The 15,067-nt window shown below is 37.6% G+C and overlaps 1 protein-coding gene across 1 annotated transcript; it reads left to right on the forward strand.

The window, feature by feature from the left end:
- Nucleotides 1–1,437: 1,437 nt before the first annotated feature.
- Nucleotides 1,438–14,843, forward strand: LBR (lamin B receptor). Its single transcript, XM_082480258.1, has 13 exons — nt 1,438–1,617; nt 3,140–3,328; nt 5,009–5,092; nt 5,777–5,954; nt 6,673–6,869; nt 7,661–7,715; nt 9,688–9,882; nt 10,459–10,562; nt 10,778–10,903; nt 11,000–11,168; nt 11,536–11,616; nt 11,712–11,834; nt 13,780–14,843. The coding sequence occupies exons 1-13, from the start codon at nt 1,453–1,455 to the stop codon at nt 13,938–13,940; spliced, it is 1,827 nt and encodes a 608-aa protein (XP_082336384.1). The 5' UTR covers nt 1,438–1,452; the 3' UTR covers nt 13,941–14,843.
- Nucleotides 14,844–15,067: the final 224 nt, after the last annotated feature.

Raw genomic sequence — 15,067 nt, forward strand, 5'->3', positions numbered from 1 at the left:
CTTTATGCTCCTTCAGATATTATACAGCAAAGGAGGTGGCCAGATGTTTCTGTTCTGAAGCAATTAGGAATATTAGTAGTAAAATCCATGTGAGGGAATTTTGCCAAGCTTTTGGTTTCTTCTTTGACTTGGAGAGCTACACCTGTGTAAAATCCAACAACAACAGCAGCTTCAGGAAATGCCAGAATGCAAGTTGATTGAAAAGCCTCACTTAGCCCCATCCCCCAATGTGTTATGAAGGTCCGTGATTGCATATTAGCAGTATTTTTTGCCAAAGAATCTAACTTTTCACTGCAGGTTAGTTAATGTGTAATAAAACAAATATTTAACTGGGTACTCATTTCGCCTCATTTTGCGTGGCTTCACATCTTATTTGTAGCAAACAAGTTAAAATGCCTTGAAACAAAAACATTTGCTGGTTTGTTTTCCTCCCTCCCTCTTCTAAGTTCCTATGTTCATCATACAAATGGTGATAGTACATAAGTGTGTATTTATCTTAGACTTTTAAGATGCCATCACTTTATGTGTTGAGGCCTGAGTCACTGAAGTTCAGGCTAAAAGTATCTTCTGCTAATATCTATTTTCAGATGGCAATGACATAATACAAGGCACTTTCCAAAGGGTTACATGGGACTTTGCATTTAAAAACGTAACTTCCTTTAAGTTGCAGTTGTGTTGTTTTTTTTTTTTTTCCCAGTAACCTGGTATGGTGGACCAAGGGTGGTAGTCACTTAAACCCTGTTTTGCCAGTATCAAGTAAAAACCGTAAAATGCTGTACTTTGTTTTCCTACAGGCCCCTGCAAAAGACATTACGTGCCTTGTGCTAAATAGGTGGAAAAGAAGAAATATTCAACCCAGACAGGAGCCTAAATTCTGGTGTTTCCTAACTTTTGAGTGTTTGTCATAACAAATTGAAGAAAGTATATAATGTGGCTGTGTGTGCTAAATAGATTTGGGACATTTTATTTTAACATTTGGAAATCATCACTTCTGTAGTTTTTGTAGAACCACAGGAAAAGAGGGTTAGAGGACACTTAGATACCATCTAATCTGCATTTTTCCCCTCTAGGTAAGATCAACTGCGTTATGTAATTTTGGTCAAATATATGCTTTGCCTGGTTTTGATGGTGTCTGATGATGGAGATTGTATGTCATAGCTGAGTACTGGTCTAGTTGTACTATTGATATATTTGAACATTTTTCATAACATCTAACTTCAATCTTTGCTCTATTTTAAGCCTATTTCTTTTGTCTACTATGGATTTGGAAAATCGACGAGTGCTTTTTTCTTATCAGGCAGCTTTTTGCCTATTTAAAGAGAAGAGTTGTTTACTTTAAAGCTTCCTTGTTCCAGCCTAAATGATATGGAAAGAGAGTAGGGAAAAATTAAGCCTAATGATTAACTGACATATGTGTTGATTTATTTCTTTTCTAGGTATTCCTTTTGGAAAATGCCAAACCGGAGGTTTGCTGATGGTGAGGTGGTGATGGGCCGTTGGCCAGGAAGTGTCCTGTACTATGAAGTACAAGTGACTAGTTACGATGATGTTTCTCATCTTTATACTGTTAAGTACAAAGATGGGACTGAACTTGAGTTGAAAGAAAGCGATATAAGGGTTAGTACACGTCTATATAATTATCAGTATTTCTAATGGAAGATGATGCTGATTTTGTGATGTAGATAAAAATAAGACTTATAATTGGATAGTTGCTTTGCAAGTTTTCATTAACTTTTTTTTCCAAGGAATTGATGCTAAATAATAGCTTTTTCCTACATGACATCTCAAGTAGAAGTTCAGAATGCTGACCCTATCTTTAAAGAAGCAGGATTGTTTTCTTTCAGTTGAAAAAACAGTGATACGTTTGGGGAAAAACAAATCTGATTGTTCAGGAATTCTGTAGCATGTTTGTTCATGGAAAATTGTCAGGTAACTTATAAAGCTAGTTATCAGAGGGTTGATACTAATTTTTCTTTTTTCCACTTCTCAATAAGAAAATTTGAAAACAAATACAAGCATGTAGTTAAGGATCACTGTAAATATAAATAGTGCATCCACTTTAAGCACATACTTAAAACATCTATGAATAGCTTGTACTGTTTTAGGTCCCCAAAGGTTTCATAAGGTATTTTGCTCTGTTTGTGACAATTAGGGACTTTTGAAAATGAGTCATGCCTTATGTATATAAGCACATCCCTTCCTCTTTATGTGTCTTTATTATTTCATTTTCTGTTACTAATAAAAGTCTTTAAAACTCTGTGTACAAGTTTCATTTAAAATGTGATAATGCATGAGACAAAAGCTATTTGAATATTTGCTGTAGCTGATTTTTAAGGTCTGTTCTGAAACCTGCATAAGTTCAAAGCTCACTTGTGTCTTTATGTGAACTGTAGTTTCACTTTTTGGTGGCAGTGTACATGCTATGTAATTATTTCTTTTGGGACAAAATGCTTCTGCCTTGGGCTAAACAACCATTTTCACTGCTTTAAGACTTTCTAACTGGTTTACTTTGTGCCTGCAGGTTAGCAGACTCAAGCTGAGAAAATAACCTTTCTTTGTCGTAAAGCATTTGTGCCTTATAGAAGTTGTGTTGTGGAAGTTTTACATGGGGAAAATAAGCATTGTAGACTTCACAGAAAAATAAAACTGGGTGCTTTTGAGGAAAACTCTTTATGAAATTAGTTATCGCATCTACTTTAATGATTTAGTTGACTTGGGTTTTTTTAATGTTGATCTGAGCTGTGTTGCCTTAAACGGATCATTGCATCTTGATGTGCCAAATGTATTAATAAGGCTAAGTAAATGAAATGATAGCCATCTCTTAAAGCTTAAGAGATGGCTATCATTTAATTTACTTGTGCATACGCTTAAGAGGGCAGTACGCCTTAAGAGCTTGGTGCTCACATTGATAGCTTACATCCATATGCTGATTTCTGGGACAGGATTATTTGGTATTACCAGCAGAACGAGTATGCTGTAGTTGGTCTCTCTTAACAGCCTTTGTACAGCATCAGTAAAAGAAATAAGAGATAGTTCTGTAGAACTATCTGCCAGAGTCCTCATCACAAAAAGCCCAAGTTCCTAAAATTGTTCTTTGGAACACCTAAGATAAGATTTTGCTTTCTTCCCCTCTTTTTAGTCACAGTCATCATTCAAGCACAGGAAGAGCCAGTCCTCTTCAAGTTCTCCCTCTAGAAGAAGTAGTAGCAGATCTCGGTCTAGATCTCCTGGTCGGCCAGCAAAAGGCAGACGTCGTTCTTCTTCCCAAAGCAGAGAACATAAAGATGACAAAAAGAAAACCATTCAGGAAACCAACTTAGCTCTACTGGTATTAGTTTTGTTTGTTTGTTCTTTGTGTGTGGGTTTGTTGGATTTTTTAAAAACAAGTTTTTGCTATTTGTGAAAGATTTGGTTTACATGTACTGGGTTTATTATTGTAAAAGCCAGCTGTAGTTCAAGTTCCCTGAACAACATAATTAACTGCAAAAATATGTCTCAGAACTGCCTGCTTTTCTTTGAAAATAGGCTTTCCAGCTTGCCGAGTTGTGAGGAAATTCTTGAAATGTCAATGTGTGTTGTTAAGTTCCATTTGAATTTGGTGGTACTGTCAAATTCTCAGAATTCAAACACAAGTTCTTTAATGTTTTAATGTGGTAGTCATTCATATGCTTCCACTTGTGAGATGGGGCAAAGGAAGTTAGGCTACTTTTAAAATCTATTGGTCGATACATATCAGGTAGGTATAAGAATTTGAAATAAAATGAGTTCTGTTTTCATATACAGTATGTTAAAATAGTAATGGAAAACATGTGAAGCACCTGTGGGAGAATTGCTGCAGAATTCAAGTGTGGAATATACATATATATATGGCCTTGCTGATTGATGATATTGCAGAACTGTTTTCATTACAAAAACTATCCTGTAACCATTTGTAAGTTTATCAAATATCTGTTTTTTTTGGCTGAAATTTGTCATGTTTGTTCTCGGCCATTTTGTGAAGGTTATGGTGTTCTGTAAGTGAAACATAATAGAGCTGATGTTTCTCTGTTAAAAGGCAAACGTTTCTTTTGCCTCTCATGCTCTTGAGAGCTTTAAGTGATACTTGTCTGAGACACAGTCCCTTGAATTGGAAATGCCTTCTGCTGATCTATTGAAAATAGATGGGTTTTAGTAAGGTTTCAACTAAAGTAAACTAGATCAATGTAAACTAAATAGGTAGGTCTAGTTTAGTAAATTGCTACTACTAAAAGCATTCTTTGGCACTGAAATTGCTGTGGTTTTTGTTTTGCAGTGTACTACTTTGAGCTGTGTGACCCAGTGCATAGCCTGTGGACCACATGCTCGTTTTAAGTAGTTTGTAGCTAGCAGCTAAACTTTACTTTGGACAAAAAGGTTAAAATATCTTTGGTGATTTTCTGCTGGTTTCTAATAGAGGAGTAGGATTGATCTGTTGCTTGTTGTATGACTGGAATGACCTGGTCCTTTTCAACAAAGCTTAAGTTGAAATAAAACAAAACAGATGAGTCGTGTCTTCCCAGAGCTGTGTAAGCTGGACTCATTAAAAGAATTTTTCTCAGAGAATTTGTTTCTTAGAAAGGTTTTTGATAGAAAACCAAATTTTCAGTCCTTCAAAGCAGTGCCATATATAGGACACTGAAATTTCCTCTTCTTTCCTAATAGAATTACTAAATAGACATGTATTTTATACTTGGCTGTTCCTAATGATGAGTTAAAAATGACTGGGAAGCTGTATTCTCTCTTGATTTCACTGTTTATTAAAATAAATTAGTAACCTCTTCCTTTTCTTAAGTGAGTTTTCTTCCCTTGTTTGTGAGCTGAAGTGGTCCATACTTTGGATATGGAACCCACTTGTGTTCCTGTGGAGAAAACTGGAGCAGCTGCTGTTGAAAAAAGACTATCTAGTGTTCTTAATTATTCATTATATACTTATACTTAATGCAGCTGTTATTTTCAGCAAGGTAAAACTATGATTTTTTCTTTTAACCAGAAACCAAGTGAGAATAACACCAGAAGGTACAATGGTGAACCTGACAGTACAGAAAAAAATGACACATCCTGCATAATCTTGGAGGTATGAACATTGTATTTGCTCTTAGTTTTATGTCACATTCTAGCTTGGCTTTCTCAGAAATCCTTAGAAAAGAGCAATACAGGAATCAAGGAGAAACAGAATGCAACATAAAACTTAGTGGTCAAGTAAGTTTACTGTTCAGCTAACTAAGTCCAGGGGAGAGGGAGGTGAAGTTGTCAGAAGGGAGGAGTGCTAGAGCTGCATAACGTTTGTTTTTCTTGATGGTGGTTTGTGTTTGTTTTGGTTTGTTTGTTTTTTTTTTCCATCAAACCCTCACTAGTTACCCGTGTTCATTCCCACGCTTTTACAGTGTGAATGTCTAGCCATAGGACGTGATTTTTTGAGGGTGTCATTTTTTGTTTCTGTTTTTCCAAATCAGTTCTTTAGTCCTGATTGTTAAGTAATGCACAGAGTTGTGGCAGAAAGGGAGTGAGGAGGGTGGGAATGGATAACCTGTACTGGGACTGATGCCAATAAGTAATCATGGCCTTAAGTGATCACAGTGAAACTGGTATTAGCAGGCTCTTCATATAAATGCATAAACTTAAGTACTGTATAGAAGTAGAACACATTGTATATTGGTGTTTTATAGTGAATCATGTTGTCTTAAATGTAAAACATTGGAATAAAATAAAGTAAAACCACTGGGAATATTTTTAGTAAATTCTTTTTATTCATTAACAGCAAAAGTCAAAACCAGACCTGGAAATAGAGCGTGTGCTTGAACAGTACAGCTTGCGTCCAAGAAAAGAAGAGAAGAAAAAAGAAGAGATATATTCAGAGAAAAAGATTTTTGAGACAATAAAAACAATTGAAAAAACATCACCAAAACCAAAGGAGCTAGAGTTTGGTGGACGAATTGGTATGTGTGCAAATTGTCATAATAGTTGAAAAATAGTACTTTTATGTTTTTTACTTATTGACCATGTGATGTCAAGAACTGTTTTTCTGATTTTTGGACCCTGGTTGCAGAATCCAGAGTGATACGACAGCGCTACTCGTAGTCTGTACAGATATTGGTGGCAGACAAAGAACCGTTATTACACTTGGTTCTCTTGTGAAATAGAGTGAAGATCTTGAGCATTCCCTTGCACAATGAGATTTAAATACTTCCAAATTAAATTTAAGAAGTAACTAGCAAAGTTTTTACATTTTGAAAACCTAAGTGCTTCGAACTCAACAGTAAAGTATTGTTCATACAGTTTTTTTGAGCGGTTTTAAAGGGCTGCAGTGGTTGTGATCCTTCGGTTTGGCTATATGAACCCATATAGGAGTGAGAATAATTTCTCTGTATCCCATTACATGACTGGGGAATAGCTGGTGTCTTGCTTCAGGAATAGATAATGACAACATTTTCTTTGTTACTAAAGTTAATATTGAGCTTTATTATTGCTATTGCAACTAGTTGTTTTTTTTTATTTTCTATGCTTTTTTTTATTTTCTATGCTTTTTTTTATTTTCTATGCTTTTTTTTATTTTCTATGCTTTTTTTTATTTTCTATGCTTTTTTTTATTTTCTATGCTTTTTTTTATTTATTTTCTATGTTTATTTTCTAACATGGCATGATGTTTGTTTACAGGGACCTTTATGCTGATATTTTTCCTGCCTGCTACTGTATTCTACTTGCTGTTGATGTGCAAACAAGATGACCCCAGTCTTCTGAACTTCCCTCCTCCTCTCCCAGCACTTGAAAGTCTCTGGGAGGCTAGGGTGTTTGGTATTTTTCTTCTGTGGTTTTTCCTTCAAGCTCTGCTTTACTTACTGCCAATTGGAAAGGTAAGCTATTCAGTAGCAATTGAGTCTTCACGGATAATTAATTTGTGTGTTAGGCTGGAAAGTAGGGTATGTTCTTAAAGCAGTGAATTTGAAAGCAAACAAATTAGTTTTCCATATTAAGCTGGAATATGGCTACTGCAGATTTCTGTAACCGTCAAATAGCACAGTTTGTTAAGAATTAATGGCTGTGCATTTCACAGTCTTACAGTATAAAAGGCAGAAGGCATTATGTAGGAGTTCAAGTCAAAGCATGAATAAAATTTGCTTGATAGAATTCTAGCAGAATTTCAGGTATCTGCCTTCTAAGTCAGCAAAATGTTTGATACTCAGTTTCTTATTGATATCCAGTGTTTTTGAAGATAATCTTCACTTAGAGGAATCTATAAACCATTCTAGCCATATGTGTATCAGGCAAATGCTCTGTTTCCATCTTTTTGTGAATTGAGGGGTACTGGCAGATTCTGAAAGAACACTAGAATAAATAGATCATTCAGTCATGTTATACTATTGCTATACATGTTTACAATGATTGGCGCTGTTCTGTTTTCTTTAGGCTGGTTAGGAAAAGATTTTTTTTTTCTTTAAAAAGTGTTTTTATTTGAATCTGTTACCCTTTTTCTTTTGATAGTCAAAGTATGCTTTTGAGAACAATGCATGATACTCAGATTTGGATGCATCCAGCTGGTTACCTTGATTGAATGTCTTTGTGGAAGAGATGTGCTTGATTTCCCTTTCCTGCCAGTGCCCCCAGGAAGTACTTTGTTGAAACACTAGTATTTTATTTTTCCTAGGTTGTAGAAGGCCTGCCTCTTTCAAATGGAAGGAAACTGCAGTACCGAATAAATGGTAAGCATGTTGCAGTTGCTTATTCGGCAACTTGATACCACTATCTGATTTGCAGTTCTCTGTACCATAATATACAAGTGATGAAAGATACACTCCATGGTCAAACTAGGTGTCGTGGTTTAACCCCAGCTGGCAGCTAGAGCTGTGCAGCTCCTCGCTCATCCACCCCCCTCATCCCTACCCACCCCCCACCCCCGATGCAATGGGGGAGAGAATGAGAAGAGTAAAAGTGAGGAAAAACTCATGAGTTGAGAAAAAGACAGTTTAATAGGTAGGGCAAAAGCCATGCTGAAACCATGACACTAGGTATCTGTTGTAAATGTTTCATAAAATAGGATGAACCTTTTCTTGGAAGAAAGTTAGTAAAGATCAGGAACTAACTGCCCCAAGAGCAAAACATTGCACTATATAGGGCACCTGGTCTGCATCCAGTTGTGACTGATGATTCCTGTCGTATTCCTTGAGTAATTGCTGAACAGGCAGTTGCCGATCAGAAGTGCTGATAATGCCCATGTAATAAGGATGCTTGCTCCAGGAGTGATCTGAAGAGACCTTATCCTCCCATGTGTCTAGATCATCTTGGCTGTCTCCAATTTACAGACAAAAAATGTATTTTAATTGATTTAAGATGTTCTTAGTCTTGCCTGGCAGGGAAAGGTTCTGTGCCCTTATTCAGATCAGATTTCACTTCCTACGGAAAAGGCAAACTTCTCATCTAGGTTTAGGTTTGGTTTGACGTATTTCAGCCGTCCTGCTTTTCCAGGCTTAAATAGAGAAGTCTACTTTGATGCCTCGCAGGTATTGCAGACTACCTATTTAGTTTATTAGTCAGTCCAAGGACACTGTCTGATGCTAATGGAATCCAAATGTTATATTAAAAAGCTGAGGGGGTTTTTGTCATAGTCTGTTAAGATGCACCATTTTAAAGTCACGTTTTTAAGATGGAATAGGGCTCTAAATCATAGAAGCAGGGTAAATTACGTCCTGTAGAAGTGAGTCATATTGAGGCTCCCTCATAACGTTTTTTGTTTTGGACTTCTGTCTTTAGTAGGGGCATAGTCCTGCAATTTTTTTTTTACACATTCTGATAAATGAAGGAAATAGCCTACATGGTTTGGATATTTAAAAAAAAAAAAGAGAGAGAGAGAAGCAACTTTGAAAGTCTTCTTGAGGAAAGGAAGACAACCAGAGACAGGACAAGAGGCAACGGGCATAAACTGAAATGCAGGAGGTTCCGGCTTAACATCAGGAAACAGGTTGTTTGTTTTTTTTTTTTTTTTTTACTGTGAAGGTAACTGAGCACTGGCACAGGTCGCACAGAGAAGTTGTGGAGTCTCCATCCTTGGAGATATTCAGAAACTGTGTGGACACGGTCCTGGGCAACTGGCTCTAGGTGGCCTTGCTTGAGCAGGGGAGTTGGACTAGATGGGCTCCCGAGGTCCCTTCTAACCTCAACTATTGTGACCCTATGAAGGTGTTCATAGAAGGTACTTAAGTGAGAGCTGTGTAGAACTTCCTGCTTATATTTGGACATCATTCCATTCTACATGATTTTATACTCTCAAAGGACAAAAGTTTTGTGTTCAAGTTTTGACTTGATAGTTATTTTAATACTTTAATTACCGCTATCCATATCGAGGTGTGTATGAAGGTAACCATATTTTCTTCTTTGAGTTATCTGCAGTGTCCCACAGGTAAGATTTTGTGACCTGCTATCATTATCCAGTATTAATGTCAGTGTCCATTTTTCCAATAAAATCTGCAATTGAATCCTATGATGTTGTAAAAAAAAAAAATTCAGGAGTGCTCAGTGTTCCTGCCTCTTGTCCTTTTCATGAGGAGCACAGGAAATTTCAGGGCATAGATAGAATGTCTTAGGGAGGAAGTAAAAATGCAAAAAGGCTGGACTGGGGAGGTTCTACCAGAATGATTTTTTATTTTGGCTAATATGTTTTTCTTCTGCATCCTTTAGGGTTTTATGCTTTTGTTTTGACTGCTGCAGCTATTGGAACTTTATTATACTTCAAATTTGAACTTCATTACTTGTATGATCACTTCATGCAGTTTGCAGTGTCAGCTGCAGTTTTTTCTATGGTGTTGAGCATTTATCTGTATATTCGGTCCCTGAAATCACCTGAGGAAGAGCTAGCACCAGGTGGAAATTCTGGTGAGTTATAAGTATTTTGGATAATTTCTTTCCAATTGTTTGCTACAGTTTTATTTTTATGAATTAAAGGCTAGATTTAGGGCTGGTTATTATAATATTGTGACTTATACTTTCTACCAATGTAAAATTCATGTTGCAGGTTAAATGGCAATTTTTTGTCCACACTCAGATACTGTAAAATGCTTAAAATCTTAGTTCTATTATCTTGAATAGCTTATGCAAAAATACCTTGGCTTGTCTAGTCCCCTAGTGATGAGAGGACAGTTCTTCCTTTCAGTTTTAAGCATATGTTTAAAAGGCTCCTTCACTTCATGGTGCCCCTGCTCCTGGGCCTTTTCCTGAAACAGCTGAGAATGGAAAGAAAAACTGAAAAATCTAGGTATTTTGGCAGTGGGAAGTCAGGTACAGAACTTGAAATTACAATGTAGTTCTAGACTTTTATTTTTCTGTGCTCTTCTAAATCTAGTTAGCTGAGTTGAGTTTTCAAAAACTGAAAGAAAGTAGAAACTGCTCTGTAGGGAGTGTAGTAGAGGATAAAAGGAATAGAATTGCTAACAAAGTATGTCTCATCTGCAGGGTATTTCATTTATGATTTCTTTACTGGACATGAATTAAACCCTCGTATTGGCAGTTTTGACCTCAAATACTTCTGTGAGTTGCGTCCAGGATTAATTGGCTGGGTGAGTCAGTAATCATAATTATTTTAATTTTATTTGCTTAAATATTGCACTAATTATTATGGGTAGTTAGTTGCAAACTACTGCTTGTGAAACGGGTTATTTTTTTAAACTTAAATATTGGTCCAAAACATCTGAATTAAAGTGTCCTGTAATGTAACAGAACAGACCACTGTATTTTAAAAGTAAAGTATGTAATAAAATATTTTCTAAACTAGGTTGTTATAAACTTGGCAATGCTCTTGGCTGAGATGAAGATACACAATCAAAGTATGCCATCTCTGGCAATGATACTCGTGAACAGCTTTCAGCTTCTTTATGTGGTGGATGCTCTGTGGAATGAGGTAAATGGCAATCATATTAAACTGTTACCATTTCTAATTATCATGTTAAATGAATGAGGCTTTGTGAATTCTAAATTCCTTCCTCCTTGTTTCTAGGAAGCTATTTTGACTACCATGGATATTACCCATGATGGATTTGGATTCATGCTAGCATTCGGAGATTTGGTGTGGGTTCCATTTGTTTACAGTCTGCAGGCGTACTATTTAGTTGGTCATCCTACTGCAATTTCTTGGCCTGTTGCTGCTGCAATTACTATTCTGAACTGTAAGTTATAATAAAAGTTATTGTTACTGGTAGTAACAATGTAGTACTGATTTTGTTTCTTGAGTTGTGAGGTGAAGCTTTAGCTAAGATGCAGTGATCATATTTTCTGTATTACCACATCTGGTGGAAGCATGTGTCTGGCTACTGTTTAATATAAAATATATAATAAATTCTCATTTTATTAAATGAAGGATAATCAAGACTGTGGACACCTGATTGTTCTGCTGAGAGGCATCTTTAGATGGATGCTCTCTGGAGTTGTAGAAGTGGCTTAAACATTTTGAATGAAGTGTAGCAGAGTGTTTTTGTTGAAGGAAAGAGAACTGGAAAATACTGAAAATGCAAAATAAATAATATTTATTTTCAGGTATTGGGTATTATATATTCCGTAGCGCAAACTCTCAGAAAAATAATTTCCGAAGGAATCCAGCAGATCCCAAATTGGCCTGTAAGTGCATTTTTTATTTGTTGAATTGCTATACAATGTCTCTTTGTTAAATACACATTTCGATTGTTGTATTGACTACAATACTCTATTCACAGATCTGAAATTTATACCCACTGCAACTGGAAAAGGGCTTCTTGTCACGGGCTGGTGGGGTTTTGTTCGTCACCCCAATTATCTTGGTGACATCATCATGGCTCTAGCATGGTCCCTGCCCTGTGGTAAGTTCCTGAAACTAAAGTGAATTTTATCAAAAATGCTTGTATGTGTTGGCATCTGACTGGGTTTGAAATGCAAAGTGATAATTATTTGAGATACTAAAACCTGTAATTAATTGAATGGCAAATTTCTGCACGGGGCTTGCTTGCTAATGAGTTGTTGCTTACATTTGTTTAGGCTAGTTGGCTGTGCTGTAGTGTTTTCAAAGGGAGCTCCCAGAAAGTGGGAGTTTGCTTGGAGTCAAGGGCTACCACACACAGGGACAGACTTCAGGCAAAGTACCTTAAAAAAAAAAACCAAAACCCAAAAAACAAAACAAAAAAAAAACCCCAAAAAACCCCCACAACCAAACCAAAAAAAAAAACCTACTTCCTAGTTTCCATGAAGTTTACACTTGGAGGAAATTAGGGAGCCTTTTGTCCAGTAGTTCTGGTTCTTTTCAAGAGCTTAGAAAGAGCAGCAACAGTTTCAGAATATACATTTCATCATGGTAGTCCTGCCCCCCTCTCAGGTCAAGTTTGAAAAGTGGCTTCGGGCTGCTCCCTTGCCTGAAGGAGTTTCCTTTCTATAAAAGCACAGAAATTAGCATGACAGATTCTCTTCTGAGACAGAGCTGACTTTTGCAGACTGTGGGACACAGGGAGTTATGATAAAGTGGAACTTCGTCACCAAGTGGTTAAGGCCCTGACGAGCAGTGTGGGCTGAGAGCAGATCCTGGAGTTCAGGTGTTCCTCCAGAGGTTAATTTTGTTTTAGATTTTAATTGGAAGTAGACGATACTAAAGTAGCATATACGCTTGTAGACAGTGTCCTGGAAGAGCATTCCCCCCATTAAAATGAAGGACTCAAATTCTCTGTCAGCTTTGTGATGGCAGAAGTGGAAGTACTGCTGTAACTGCGTAGGGGGTGAGGATGGGTGGGAGGGTATCATGAAATCGTAGAATAGTTTGGGTTGGAATGGACTTTTACAGGTCATCTGGTCTAACCCACCTGCAATGAGCAGGGACATCTTCAGCTAGATCAGGTTGCTCACTCAGAGCCCTGATCTTGAATGTTTCCAGGGATGAGGCATCTACCACCTCTCTGGGCAACCTGTTCCAGTACTTCAGCACCCTCATTGTAAAAAAATTCTTCCTTGTATCTGGCCTGAATCTACCCTCTGTTACTGTTACCCCTTGTCTTATTGCAACAGGTCCTGATAAAAAGTCCCTCCCCATCTTTCCTGCAGGCCCCCATTATGTACCGAAAGGCCACAATTAGGTTTCCCTGGAGCCTTTTCTTCTCCAGGCTGAACAATCCCAACTCTCTCAGCCTGTCCTCACAGGAGAGGTGTTCCATCCCTCTGATTGTTTTTGTGGCCCTCGTCTGGACCCGCTCCAACAGGTCCATGTCCTTCTTAAGTTGAGGGCTCCAGAGCTGGACGTGATATTCCAGGTGGGGTCTCACCAGAGTAGAGGGGCAGAAACGCCCCCCTCGACCTGCTGGCCACGCTTCTTTTGATGCAGCCCAGGATATGGTTGGCTTTCTGGTCTGTGAACGTGAGCCAGCAATGCACCATGAACATCTCATTCAATCAGCACCTCCAGGTCCTTCTCCTCAGGGCTGCTCTCCAGCCATTCCCTGCCAAGGCTGTATTTGTGCTTGGGATTGCCCCAACCTGAATGTAGGACCTTGGACCTGGCCTTGTTGAATTTCATGAGGTTGGCATGGGCCCACCTCTCCAGCCTGTCCAGGTCCCTCTGGATGGCATCCCTCCCCTCCAGCATGTCTGCCTCGCCACGTAGCTTAGAATCATCGGCAAACTTGCTGAGGGTGCACTCGATCCCACTGTCCATGTCACCAACAAAGATGTTGAACAGCACCAATCCCAGTAGTAGTATTTTAATTCATATATTAATAAATAATATTTTTTCTGTATTTAAAGTGAATTTCTCATCTTATTCTACAGGTTTTAATCATATTTTACCATATTTCTACGTGATATATTTCATCTGTTTGCTTGTTCATCGAGAAGCTCGTGATGAACATCACTGTAAGCAAAAATATGGCTTGGCATGGGAAAGGTATTGTCAGCGTGTACCATACCGCATATTTCCTTACATCTACTAGAGCACTCCAGATGCCTGATTTGCAAATTACTTCTAAAGTTAGTTTCTTTGCAAATAAAAATATACCTCTTACCTTTGCACTTGGTCTATTTGTTATTTAGGCTTTTTAAAAAAAAAAAAAAACAAACAAACAAGTGACCAAACAGTGGAGTGCATCAACAGGTATTTACAAGTGATCTTAAATACGTGAATTATGTGAACTGACTGTCTGTGACTTCAATTTTTAAAAAATTATGAATTTTAAAAAGTCTTGGAGCCCTGATTTTTCAAGTTAAATTTTATCTAGAATCCTGAGTTTACATTTTTTTATTGCATTTAATTAAGCACTGTGATGTAAAGTATATTATTTTCTTGATGCAATAAATGCAGAAATTCCATCCAGTTCATTTTTTGGTGTTACTTGTACCATCTTAACTTCAGATGGCTGACTTAGTTGCCTGAATTGGAGGAGGAGCAGGGTCTTTTTCATCAGAGGAGCTGGAAGCAGAGGGTTTGACCTGCATGAGGGGCCCGTGCCACTGGCAGTGCCGCCCTGCAGCCCCGAGCCCAGAGCTGGCACAGCTCAGCTGGGTGATTGTTCTCCTCCTGGCTTTTAATTAATTGGGATTTTTTTGGTCAGGGAGGCTCAGGTGGCCCCTCCTGCCCTGTGCCTGCAGGAGGGGCGAAGGGATGGGATCGGGATTCTGGCTCAGGCTCCTGAAGGTAGATGATACAAATGCTTGTAGCAAACCGTAATCCTGCACCGAGCACTGAACACGGAGTAGCAAAAGGTGCAGCGTTTGCATATTTGACAGAAAAGAATAAAATGACCACAGTTGGCTTATTCTGATCTTTGTAAATTATGTCTTAATGTACCATAGCGTTTACCGAGTGTGTATAATAAAGCCTCCACCTTTTTGCTGTACAGTGTTTGGATTTGAAAGTGCGATAGCTTTTTTAGAAATGGGAGAAATCAGTAACTAAATCAATTTCCAGTAATTCTTTTAAAAATGTTCATTGGATAAAGGTTTTTGTAAATTAATGTATTAATTCTTGAAACAATTGAGGTGTTCATTTAAATATTTGTATTGACAGATATGCTATGAAAATACAGGAAATGCTCCTCAATCCAAAGTTGTTTTTTTAATT

This window comes from Vanellus vanellus (genome assembly GCF_965231255.1).
Source record: "Vanellus vanellus genome assembly, chromosome: 3".
NCBI classification, from domain to species: Eukaryota; Metazoa; Chordata; class Aves; order Charadriiformes; family Charadriidae; genus Vanellus; species Vanellus vanellus.

What these genes read in the sequence shown, in the direction of transcription:
- LBR (XM_082480258.1), top strand. Translation starts at nt 1,453, where the DNA reads ATGCCAAACCGGAGGTTTGCTGATGGTGAGGTGGTGATGGGCCGTTGG. An exon ending in CATCCTGCATAATCTTGGAG is followed by an intron (nt 5,093 to 5,776) that starts GTATGAACATTG and finishes ATTCATTAACAG; the next exon opens with CAAAAGTCAAAACCAGACCT. An exon ending in AGCACCAGGTGGAAATTCTG is followed by an intron (nt 9,883 to 10,458) that starts GTGAGTTATAAG and finishes TCTCATCTGCAG; the next exon opens with GGTATTTCATTTATGATTTC.